This window comes from Cynoglossus semilaevis, chromosome 14, assembly GCF_000523025.1.
Source record: "Cynoglossus semilaevis isolate Cse_v1.0 chromosome 14, Cse_v1.0, whole genome shotgun sequence".
Classification (NCBI taxonomy): Eukaryota; Metazoa; Chordata; class Actinopteri; order Pleuronectiformes; family Cynoglossidae; genus Cynoglossus; species Cynoglossus semilaevis.
The window spans coordinates 12,757,149-12,769,547 of NC_024320.1; the positions used below are offsets into that span (position 1 = coordinate 12,757,149).

At 40.2% G+C, this 12,399-nt stretch overlaps 1 protein-coding gene across 8 annotated transcripts in view; it reads right to left on the bottom strand.

The window, feature by feature from the left end:
- Nucleotides 1-12,399, bottom strand: part of camk2b2 (calcium/calmodulin-dependent protein kinase (CaM kinase) II beta 2) — a 27,445-nt gene that overhangs the window by 6,153 nt on the left and 8,893 nt on the right. For 4 of the 8 annotated variants that reach the window (XM_008325161.3, XM_008325162.3, XM_025062476.1 and 1 more), the window contains 9 exons: nt 10,197-10,269; nt 8,334-8,436; nt 6,740-6,823; nt 6,552-6,646; nt 6,322-6,444; nt 4,636-4,719; nt 4,226-4,268; nt 3,737-3,808; nt 2,173-2,210 (listed from right to left, as the gene is read on the bottom strand). In XM_008325161.3, coding sequence (XP_008323383.1) covers nt 2,173-2,210; nt 3,737-3,808; nt 4,226-4,268; nt 4,636-4,719; nt 6,322-6,444; nt 6,552-6,646; nt 6,740-6,823; nt 8,334-8,436; nt 10,197-10,269 — 715 coding nt within the window. Of the gene's footprint in view, nt 1-2,172; nt 2,211-3,736; nt 3,809-4,225; nt 4,269-4,635; nt 4,720-6,321; nt 6,445-6,551; nt 6,647-6,739; nt 6,824-8,333; nt 8,437-8,855; nt 8,902-9,014; nt 9,345-10,196; nt 10,270-12,399 lie in introns of those variants that run through there. The other 4 variants (XM_017038735.2, XM_017038736.2, XM_025062477.1 and 1 more) reach the window with 3 other exon arrangements.

A 12,399-nucleotide genomic window follows, 5' to 3' on the forward strand; every position in this document is an offset into this window, starting at 1 on the left:
ACTGTGACACAGCTCACCACTGCACACAACCAAATGTGACCTCTGCTTTAACCCATCACCAAAGTGAACAGTGGGATTTAAGGACCAGGGGAGCAGTGTGTGGGGACGGTGCCTTGCTCAGAGCACCTCAGTGGCAACTTGGCAGCTGGTGGACTCAAACCTGAAACCTTCCAGACACAGGTCCACTTCCTTATCCACTAAGCCACCACTGCCCCAAAAACTGTTCAGGGAACAACATTTTTTATTTATTTTATTTATATATATTATACATATATAATATAGATATATAATATATATACTATATTATTTTTTAACATTCCATAATTGCATGGTACAACTTTTTCTACTTTTTTCCACTATTTATTTAAATAAAAACTTGCCTGCCACTGCCATTCAAAAGTGTATTTTGAATAGCAGCGTCTTGTGATGGATGTCCCATTAGGGTTTTTTAATGATTTTTTGGGATGTTTTGTACAACAGTGGATTTTAGTACAAGCTATTTGATGTATTGTCATTCCCAAAGAAAACTACAGCTTTACTAGAGTTATCACAAAAAGTTTTCTGTTGTTCCTGGTGTATGCACAGAGGCCATAATGTAAATACTAATGTGTTTTTGTAGAATCCTGCAGCGTTCTAAAGAGTCATATCTGCTCTAATAAAAGTTTCAAGAAATAAAGTGGAGATGCATCATTGACATGCAAAGGCATTAACACGTGACTGTAAAACAGTGAGGGTCTGCACTAATGCTAAAAATGCTTAAAAAAAAAAAAAAGTGGTATGACATCAGGGTGCATCAAGGGACAAGCTGCAGTTATGTAATAACAGATAAATCATCTGGTAGGAAATAATCTGAGATTAGCACCAGGCCATTCATTGGACAGAGGGCAGAGCTGTGCACCAAAGATATAGGCATGAAGAGGGAGGAGAGGTCGGAGGTGGGAGAGTCATGTGAGTCTATCAACACGTCTGAAGAGACTCTTAAAAAACAATTAACACATTTCAGAAAATTATATAATCGATTATATTTATCATATAATTGATAATTAACCAATTATTATGGAGTAAAAAAAACAACGTGGCCTTAACTCTGGTACAGCTTACTTTGTTTTACTTCAACACATTCTCTTATTCTGTGGGTAAAACAGTCACTGAGCTACATGCTAATTATTATATCCAACCTCCAAAATCACATACACAAAAACACTGGATATGAACTCAAGGTTAATAATGACAGTCTCTATCACTGCCAGCGACAGACTGCTGATGTCACTGAGACTGTTCTCAGAAGACACTTCTGCCAACGCACTGTTTTTAAAAAAAATAGCCCATGGTCCAGACCGCAGCAGTCTTCTGTGTCTTATCTTGCAGTTGCACCCTTCAGAGGTCACCACAGTCGACCACCACCCTCCTCCTCCTCCTTTTCATTGGTCTTAGGCCAAACATTCTAATACTCTGTATTACACAAATACATTAGATTGGTGGTTCCCAAATTGTGGGGCAGGCCCCCAACAGGGACATATATCTATCACTGGCAGGGTGCAGACATTCTAATTAATTTCAATGTTTTCTTTAGTTGTTTCATTTGTTTAAATGAGTGTCAAAACAGTGGCCTAAAAAACTGAAATAACAGCCAAAAATATTAGCGATTAATTAGGTTTGAGGACATGGAGAGAGCGCTCACTGAACTAAAGTTGTAGCTGCAGGAACAATACATCTGTGAGTATGAACTTTAGGAATGGAATTACTGGTTTACACCAGTGAACACACTTTTCTAACTCGTATTTAACAATGGGCTCAAAGAGTAAAAAGCTGGGAGACATACTTTTACTAGACAGATGTACAGCTTGTATTTTCACACACACACACACAGAAACACACACAGAAAGTGGTCAAATGGTCTTCATGCATCTTTGAGCTGCAACATGAAATGAAGAGTGAAGAGCAGGGAATGACACAGATATTACAGCTGTGCTCTGTCTCTGAAGCCAAAAACATTAACATAATAGCATTAAAACGAATGCTTTTAAGTCAAATTTCCCCAAGACCCTTTACATATGAGATATTAGGGGAATAACATTGGTGGTCCTGACTGAAGAGCAGTATCTGGAGGTAGATGAACATGTTAGAGGACTGTGGGGGTAAATGGAGAGACGGGACGAAGAGCTGTCTTACCTTGACATCAGCCTTCTTGTTGAGGAGACTCTTGGCTGCTGCAGAGAGGCAGAACGACACACCCTCAGATGGAAGCGTACACATACTCATGCTCCTTCACAATGACAACTGTTTTAAACAGAAAACAATCGCAGCCACCCGAGGGTGAGGTGGTTCACGTTACAAAAATGAGCATGGATGATAGAAATGGAGCGACTGTGCGGTCTCTCTAACATTCCCTGCACATCACTCTTAAAGAAAACCCCATCCCTCCTGTTAGAGAAATGAAAGTCTCTTGTCTGTCCCGTAGAAAGACATCACAATCCCCACAGATAAACAAACAACTGCAACTGACAATTCCCAACCAGGAGCCACTGGCCAAGGCATTAGATATAAGCCCAGGGCATGAAGAGAGAGAAAAAAATCTAACTAATTCTGCATATAATCCAAACACACTCACACAGATGCACGCACAGGCACAGACTGAGAAGGAGGAGGATGTGGTGAAGGAGGAAGAGACGATAATTAAAAAGCATGAGGAAAGTAGAAGGGCGACTCAGGTGTGTAGTAATGGCTTTGTTCATCTCAGGAGCAGAATAACATTCATTGATGGGTAGGAAACACCCAGACATTAGAGGAAGAAATAAACATTACCATTGCCATCAAATGATTTGTAAAATGCTTTTATCATTTAATCAGGGAAATGGTTTTAGGATCAACACTAAAACACACTTTTCCATTGATGTTATTTATTTATTTATACCACTATCAAGGATAATGCCATTTGAAAAGTAGCACTACACTGTTGTGTATGATTTTGCAATAAAAATTAAGAGCACGACACTTGACAATGATATTATTATTAATAAAACTCGTCAGATCATTTGAAGACCATTGAGAGACGTTTCCTCACGTGTTTTAGTTATTATTATTTAGTTATACTTTTAAAGTCATAACATTTTTCTTTGACCTTTTTGATTTGACTTCCCCTGAGGTTACATGGTTTAGAGTGTTTGTACAGATCCTGGATCAGGTCCAAAGCTTTCACATATGTGCCTTATTCAAACAGATCCAAAAACTGAAAACATTATTCCAAATCCTTACATAGAAATGATAAGAGGTGCTTACCTTGGCAAACATTTCAGAAGCGTTAGGAAAAACAGGAACAGGATATTGGAATTAGAAACAGGTTTTAAACTAAACGTGTGGTTATGAAATGTTTAATAATGGAGTGCTTCTCAGAGTGTGGGGTTGGCCCTGACAGGTGGGGTGTGACAAATGGCAGAAAATGTTTAAGGTTCAAGTGATGATGTCACAACTTCACTTTTATTTTCTCGTTTTGAACTTTGTGTTATTGATTTTGGTTCCTTTAAAATCGCAATGTTGTTTGGTATTAGTTCAAATAACATAAAATGACGGGGTCGCTGTCATGGGGTGGGGCTTGAACATTTTAAAACGATTAAAAGTGGGGAATGACAAATAAATAGAGTTTCCTGGAGTGAGAGTAAAGGGTGAAGTGAGAAAAGAACAGGAAGTAGTCATACAAACATAAACACAAACACCTGCATCTCAGAGACACACTCACCTTGCTCCACTATGCCTGCAGTGGTTCCAGGCACAGAACTGACGGCAGCAGGAGCCGTGGTCTGTCGACCCACTGAGACACACACAGGGAAGACAGCAGATGAACGGAACCAGAGAAAAAACTCAAACTTATTTTTGCATTACACAAAGAAGGACAAAATCATTTTCAAACAAATAAAAATGTTGAGATGTTGAGGGCTGATCACATTTATGAGATCTGTGGTCTGAGGGCCAAGCACTAAAGTCAAAAAGGCCAGAACTGATTTATTTATTATAGTTTGGCTAAAAAGCCACTAACACCTCTCTGGAGTATTTCCTGCTCTCACTGACACGGTCGTCTATCATCTTCCACTGTGTTTCTGTGTGTGCGTGTGTGTGTGTGCAGCAGAGCACAGATAGGATGTCATGCTGTCCTCCCCCTTCATCTGCCTCTAAGGACGTGGTCATGTTTCTTTGACTCTCCCTCACATCTTTTATGAGTAGCACTCACCAGAGAAGTTCCTGGAGACCAGCATGGTGGTCAGTATGGCCCCCTGTTGGTGGAGATGACAGGACACCAGTGAGAGTGGAATTTTCTAGGCACTCATTTCTACTTAATTTATCATTAACTGCACATTGAGGGAAAAGAAAGTCTCCATATCCTTGTGAGTCTTTCGGACACAATATTGAATATGAATTAGATTGTGCCATAATTTATCATTAAGATCAGTGTTCCGAAAACACCAATTAATTATTAGTAATTATGTATTATTACAATCTGTAGACTCAGGTGAATATAACCAATGTGAAATGTGAAAACAAAGTCAGGTTAAAGTGTACAACAGATTGATGCAGCAGATGACAGCGATGATGTAATTGCTTTTACAAACAGTGAGGAGTTTTTTTTAGGATTTTCCTGACCTTAAGTTTCCTCCTGGCATTGAACTTCTTCAGACACTCCACCGTCTCCTGCCTGTGCATCATGGAGGCCACTGTGGATCGTTGCTGTGGGAGACGAGGACAGACCGAAGGAGCAGAGGTCAGCACAAAACGGCACCGGCAATAACAGCCATATTAGAACAGAAGCTGTCATCACAGCTGAGTTTATGATTTTGATGGATGAAGATTGTGTTGGAAAACATCAGTCTTTGTTTAAATAGCTGTAGAAATAGCAATTCAGAGTGAACAGAGAAAATCCTGATGGACATGAGGAAGACATGCAAACTCCATACAATAATTCAATATGTGCAATAAGAAAAATATTGCATCCCCTTTGTCATGTTTACCATCACATTTGTCACCTTTTCTATTAGTCCCTCCGTCTTCAGTCCTCATCCAGCACAGTGTTCTCTCCCTCCTCTCTCTCATTATCAAAAGTCTTCTGCAACACTTACAGGCCCAACCAACCCCAAACCCCAAACTGCCCACTAAATCCACCCAATAAATCAAGGTTAATTAATTACAGAGAGGGCAATTCATTGGAATTAATTCTAAATTGACTCTCCGTTCTCACAGTGATTACAACAAATGTCAAATTACAGACAAGGTATTCTCTCTTCTGTCGGAACAACGCTGCTACCAATTATCATTAGCAGGTATATAGTTGATCTCAGTCACGACTTCAACACAGGATTCACTGATTTGTCTCAGAGGAACCACTGAAGATCCGATGGTTGTCGATGGACCAAGAACATTAGATAAAGCTGAACAATTTCCAACAAAGGTGGAGATTTTTAACAGTGATTTATACACCAGGCGGAGATCGACTAGGGCCAGGACAATAATCAGGAATATCCACCACCCCAGCAGTAAACTGTCAGGGTGGCTGCGCCTGGGTAAGCACCTCCCACACAGAGAGACTGAAGAAGAGCTTCTTTACCCTCCACAGGACAGTACCAACACTCATTTTAAATTCCCAGTTCACAACTGGGAAAAATATGGACATGTTGTCTTATTTTTATTTATTTTTTGTTTGTTTTACTTAAAATTTAATTCATGTTTTTTTCTTACTTGCAAAATCTGGGTCGTTTTCATTTTCATTTCACTGTCGAGGAACTTGTACATGTGACACGTGACAAATAAAGGGATCTTGAACCATGAATCAAAACAACTGAAATATGTAAAGATGCATCTCAGTTGTCTTCAACAGCTTTGATGACTTTTATCATTATATCTTTGTGTTGAGCTGCGTGACAATTTATTTGAACAGGGTTTTTTTAAACTGATTGAACCCTCAAATGTGGCTCTGTTGGATTGTTTTTATCAAAGGTAAATGAACTGGATTTCAGGCAAAGAAGCAAGTCGGGACCTGGTGTGAATTCCTAGAATTCTACAAAGAAGGAATTCCCTGGTGGAAATACCTTTTGCAGAAGTGACTTAGAACTTAATGACCTCCACTCATACACTTGAGTTCAAAAATGAACTGTTTAGAGATAATCTCAACCATTTATCAGAATATATTTTAGAGATGACTCCTTTGGAAAGAAATAAATGGACAGACGTGATTAGAAACTTGCTCTGAGTGGATTTAAACCACAGACCAGAGTCTGTGTACCATATGTATGAGTATGAGCGTATTTGGTTTTTCAGATTTGTGTGTGTACTTACACAGACCCATGGATGCTTCAGAGCCTCCTGGGCTGTGATTCTCTTTCCTGGGTTAATGGTCAGCATCTGGTTGATCAGGTTTTTGGCCTCGGGGGTCACTGTGTCCCACTCAGGGGAGGGGAACTGACATGTAGACGAGCATGTAAACACAGACATCAGAGGCAATGCTATGTTAATGTAGCAAACATTTCATTTCTTTTGTGACATAACCGACAGAGAGGAGTCCTCACATCATAGGCTCCCGCTTTGATCTGCTGGTAGAGCTTGTGCTGGTCCTCATCCCAGAACGGAGGGTATCCAACCAGGAGGATGTACAGGATCACACCTGTGCAACACACCAACACAACAAGTGTCTATGTGACAGGACAAGTGTGAGGAGGGGGCGCAGTGTTGAGACAGACACTGACAAAGACCTCACCACATGCCCAGATGTCCACAGGTTTTCCATATGCCTCCTTCCTCAACACCTCTGGGGACAAGTAGCCTGGAGTTCCTGCAAATCCTGAATGTGAAAACCAAAACATAAATTAGAGATGGATTTTCTACCAGCGCGTGTATCGCCTACACGTAATTCAGTACAACTGTTGGTGGACAATGATGAATGACTTTTTAACATTCTTGCACCAAACCTCATAATCAAGATGGTTTGAAACGGAATTGCTTGTGTGTTGCTGCTGTTTCGGGTTAGACGTAAGATTTCAAACAGTCATGTAGAGAAATAGCAAGGACAAAGACATTTAAGCTGACAGCATCTGTTACTGCAGTATGGAGAGATCTGACGATGTACCAGCCACCGTTCCATGCACAGCACTTCCTACACCACATCTGTACCAGGTATATCAGACAGTCTGTGACACTGGCTCTACTAACTCCAATAAAGAACTGTATTTTGTGCATATCCTGCATCTTGGGAAGTAATTTGTTAAAAATATCGACAATGTATTGTGCCCAAAGAAAGGGGAGACTGCAGTGAGAGTGTCACCCACTGCTCAGCACAGAAGCTCACACCAAAAGTCTGAGTCTACATTATGGAGAGAACATTCTGTGTGGGTGTGAATGTGCAGCTATTTCAGACCCAGTCTTGAAATACCTGCGCTCAGTACATTATGGAAATGTAGTTTAATGAGAAGTCAGAGCTTTTAGCCAGCTGCAGTTCTTTTAAAATAGATTTAGCTTTTGGCATTTGGTCAAAGCAAGTATTCAGAAAAACACATTGACTACATTCAGGTGAGTTTGCAAAAGTAACTCCAGGAGAGACTGTTCTCACACCTGTCTCCATTAATCTTCTGTTATCAACTGAATAAGACAAAAATGTCAGCCGCTGGTGTGGCTGTTCAGACGAACACGTCAGCATAACAGGAAGGCCAAATTAGTTCCTAATGTTAAGACCTGGCTTTAAGGAGGCGGCCATCTTTGGATGTTCCTGCTGCAGCACAGAAGACACACATTGAGTTAATCTGTTGTTTCTTGCATGTCGGACCCTAGATGTTACTTTTCTACCGTCTCTACGGTGGCTGGTAATGTTTCCTTTTGTGGTTTTAAGTCACAGACTCATATTCTTTTTGTCTAAGACCTAGGTAGTTGTTTCATCTGCCTTCCTGAAGTCCTAAACACCTATCAAATGTCTTAACTCAAGCTATTTCTCTGCTTTTGGGATTTATTTCAAGACTATTTGTAGATATGGAATGTCTTTAACTGTTCAAAGACAAAGATGAAGGAAATACCACAAGGTGACAGAATGGTGAAAACTATAAAGAATGTTTACTATCTTTTCTGGTATTGTTACTGTATCTGTTAAACTTAGAGAACAGATGTGTCGACAAGTTCTAATTTGTACTCATCACCAACTCCTAAACATTGGGGTTTTAATGTGCTTTCATTGGTCCTTAAATAAAAATATATCTTGAATAAAAGTATTCAGGACAAAAACCATTTTTTAAGACTCCTCAGTTTTGAAACACTGACCAACAACATGTCTGCCTTTCCATATATGTCGAGTGTAGACAACGTACCGAACCAAGCCTGCTGGTCTCCTTGAACCTCGATTGCTAGTCCGAAGTCAGCCAGCTTCACCGCTGCGTTCTTGCACTTGCTGGCGAGCAGCAGGTTCTCAGGCTGCATGTGTGACACAGACACCAAACACAGAGAGTTACGACTTATCCAACGAGTAAAGAGACATTTTGGAGCACCTCTCCTCATTATCCAGAATAATGGAGTGAGATAAATACGTTTAATTGTCTAGAGGTTTTTGCCTGTAAACAAGTGGAGAATATGAATTTGCCGCGTAGGACAATGAGAAGTCTAAAAATCCCATTTTCCATCAAATACATATATCACAGTCAAAACGAGTCTTGGTTTAAAAATATAGCACCTTAACAACTGCTAGAAATTAATTATAATTAATAACAACAATTAACAAATAAATCCGTGTCGTTTTTTAAAAGTAAAATACTCGGAGCCAGTTAAATGAAAACCTAGGTGTTAGCATTAGCATTGAAGTCGAGAGGCGATTTTAATGAGCCTTTAGTCAAGACCTTAAGTCTGTTTATGGCGGTGCTCCAGTCGAAGACAGTTGTGTATCTGTATGAGAAAAGCAAAAATAACGTGGACACACATTTAAACTTAAATTCTAATATACATTGAGAGGCTCAGAAGGACAGATGGGAGCGTAAAAAGTTTCTGTACATTCTTACTTGGGAAAGTGCATCACACCATGTGTCTGTCCTGCACAGAGGCTGGTGTACAGTAAGGCTAAGATAACGAACAGCTGCCATATGACAAGCGCACTGTCCCGTGAAGTTAAGGCAGACATTTAAAGATTTGAGTTTTTGAGGCTGGAAATAAATCATTTGTCCGGGCAAAACAACTCTGGCGGCAAAACAACTCTGGCAGAGTTCTCGTGTCACCCTCTGCTGGCTGGTCATAGAACTACAATGGGCTTTCAATTTGTTGCAACAAAGACAGAGCGATTGTCTGAATTATGCATTGTGACAAATAAATAAATAAAATTATACTATAATGCAGTTCAGTAAATGCTAGGATTTCTATAAAAGCATCACTTACAACTATTGTCAAAAAAACTCAGAGTTTGTAACAAGGTTACATGTCACTCAATCCCACTTAGATTCCTCGGGGGGAGAGGGGGAGGAAGAAATAGCTCACATTTTGGGAAGCACATCTATGTATCATTATGTATTTATAGAATTCAGATTTCATTTTACAGGAAAGACTATTAGCTAAGTGGATGTACTGTGACTTTAACATTGTACCAAAATCTCAAAATTACCAAAAAGGGTGACGGGACATCTGGGTGTGCAAATGACTGTTACTATTTAAATAAATGTCCCCATACCTAAAACAACTTTTTGCATACTTTGGACTTTCCATGGCATTGTAACTAACCACCGAGTATAGACCTGAATAATATAAAAAATAAACAGTCTTTTAACCAGATTCAATGTCCAATGAGGAAGCCCTCAGTCGCATGACTGTTATATATTTTTTATTATACGTTATCAAGATCAGAAAGGTAATTTAACTTTACAGTGAAAATGTGTTCATATGTATGACTGCAACAATTATTGAATGAATAATTGTTGCAGTCAGAAACTGACTTAAATTAATTAAACACCGAACACAATTTACAGACATTCTCTTCAAATTGCAAACACATGCACATGTGTATACATAAAGACACAAAGACGTGCAGTGGCATGATGCATTTCATGATATTTCACCCAACTTACCATCAGAGAATCTACTGCACAAGCCAGAGGCAGACAAACACACCGTTGAATCCCTCCACACACCAACAGACTCACAGACCACACAGACAGACACACAGCTGCACAGACAGACACCTGCATTTGACTCACCTTCAGGTCCCTGTGTACCACCCCCATCTGATGGCAGTGGAGCACAGCCTCCAGGATCTGCTGGATGCAATGACTGCATGCAAACAGCAGGGGGAGCAGGTTAGTCTGAACACATTCAGCACCCCCAGTATCCATGCAGCGGCAGCCACCTGCCACACGCACACACGCAAACGCACGCACTCACGCACGCACACAAACATAATTTTCGTGTACTCTGAGAATATCCAACAGTCTGATCTCAGGCCTAACTCTGATCACACTTCATTTATCATACCTGAACTTTGACCCAACCCAAAGTCACAACACAGCTCTAGTATTAAGTAATAAAAACACATCAAGACAAAAATGATGTGAAGAGTGATCATCAGTGTTCACTGTTTAATAGGATGTTGCACAGTTTCTGTTTTCAACACAGGGTGTGTTGGCAACTGTGTTATAGACACTTTTCCTAAACCTGTACATTTACCTGGGTAATTTATTCTGATGCAGAAAGAACACTGTCTTCCACTAAAAAAAAAGTTTAGTCTAGAAGCCTGTGCTATAAATCCATTGAACACCGCTGACATCACTCACTCACTCTCTGCACTCACTGCACTCACTGCACTCGTGTCTGCACAGACCCACTGGGAATTACTATTCTGGTACAGAACCTAAAAAGCAACAAAAGTCCCAAAAGCAAAATCTGGAAACAGGCAGATATGCAGGAAGACAGACAGAGGGACAGACAGACCGAGGGACAGACAGGAAGACAGCAGGCACCAGGCAGTTGTCAACAGAGCACGAGCAATGAAAAACACGGGCATGTAGGAATCATCGTTTGTGCAGAGGGTGCAGGACAATGCAACACAATGAGGTGCACACATACACACACACACACACCTTGAGGTCTCTGTGCACTATGTCATGTTGGTGGGTGTAAGACACACTGTCTAGAATTTGATGTATACAGTGACTGCGGAGACAGAAGGACAGGGTGAGGAGCAGACAAAGGAGGGGACACAGGGAGGGAAAGAAAATATAGAGAGTCAAACAGAGAATTTAAGGGAGACGGCAGGTTCTGGGCTTCAACTCGTTACATAAGGGTCTGTGTTTGGTTCACCATTCCTAGTTCTGCGATCGGTGCGGTAATGAACAACGCATCAATAACACCCTCAAATGTGTGGAACAGAAAAAGTAAATAATTTGCTTTCAAAGTCTTGGTTACCTTTCTGTCTCTAAAGACCAACTCTGGACATTGACATTCACTTAACGCTGAATTCGTTGTAGGTAAGGATGTCCGTTACTTCTTTCAGTCAGTCGTGGTCATATTTAAAACTGTGTTTTCACGTTTTTGAGACAGAAGTGAAACCCATTTTTAATCGTGTGTGTGTGTGTGTCCTGTATGTCACAGAGAGAGAGAGGTGGGAGGCAAGCGTTAGACTGTAGGTTCCATGGAAGATACACCCGGGAAAATGTTCCTGGGACTTTTCCAGAGCCGTGTTAGCTCACCTAATCTTTGTGTACGACAGACACAAACTGCTCCGTGCTGAGATGTCCCTTGAGCTTTTCAAACATTTCCATTTCTTTTAAATATCAAATCTTTAAACACAGATAGATGAAAAACAACTCGAAGAATGAGAGAGAAAATGTGTATCCATGTAATCTGGGATGCAGGTAGAGAGAAAGCCAGAAAGAGACAAAATGAATAGGGAGAGAAGCAGGGAGAGAGAGAGAGAGAGCGGGGAGGACAGAGAGATACAGTGATTCTGTGTGCAGATGGTAGAAAAAGTCAGCGAGATACAAGACAGTTATTAGGCCATGCGAGTTATACACCCACACACAAACACATAGAGTGACACACACACACACACAAAGATACACACATAATTTATGCAGAGAGAAAAGGCCAATGACAGGGGAGGAAAGCAAATAATTAGGAAAGTAAAAACAGACAAGAGAGGAGAGAATCAGGACATGATTCACACTGACCTCATCAATAATAAAGCTCTGAAGAGCAATCACTCTGGTCACACATAATTATATATATATGTGTATATATATATATATATATATATATATGAACTATTTATTTTAAGTCAAAATATAGTCTTGGAGCATAGAAGCAAGAAGACCTAACAACCCCTTATTTAATATATATTTGTTTAATCCAACCACCATGGAACAGCAACAGTTGTACTAATAAACTCCACATATACGTATATAC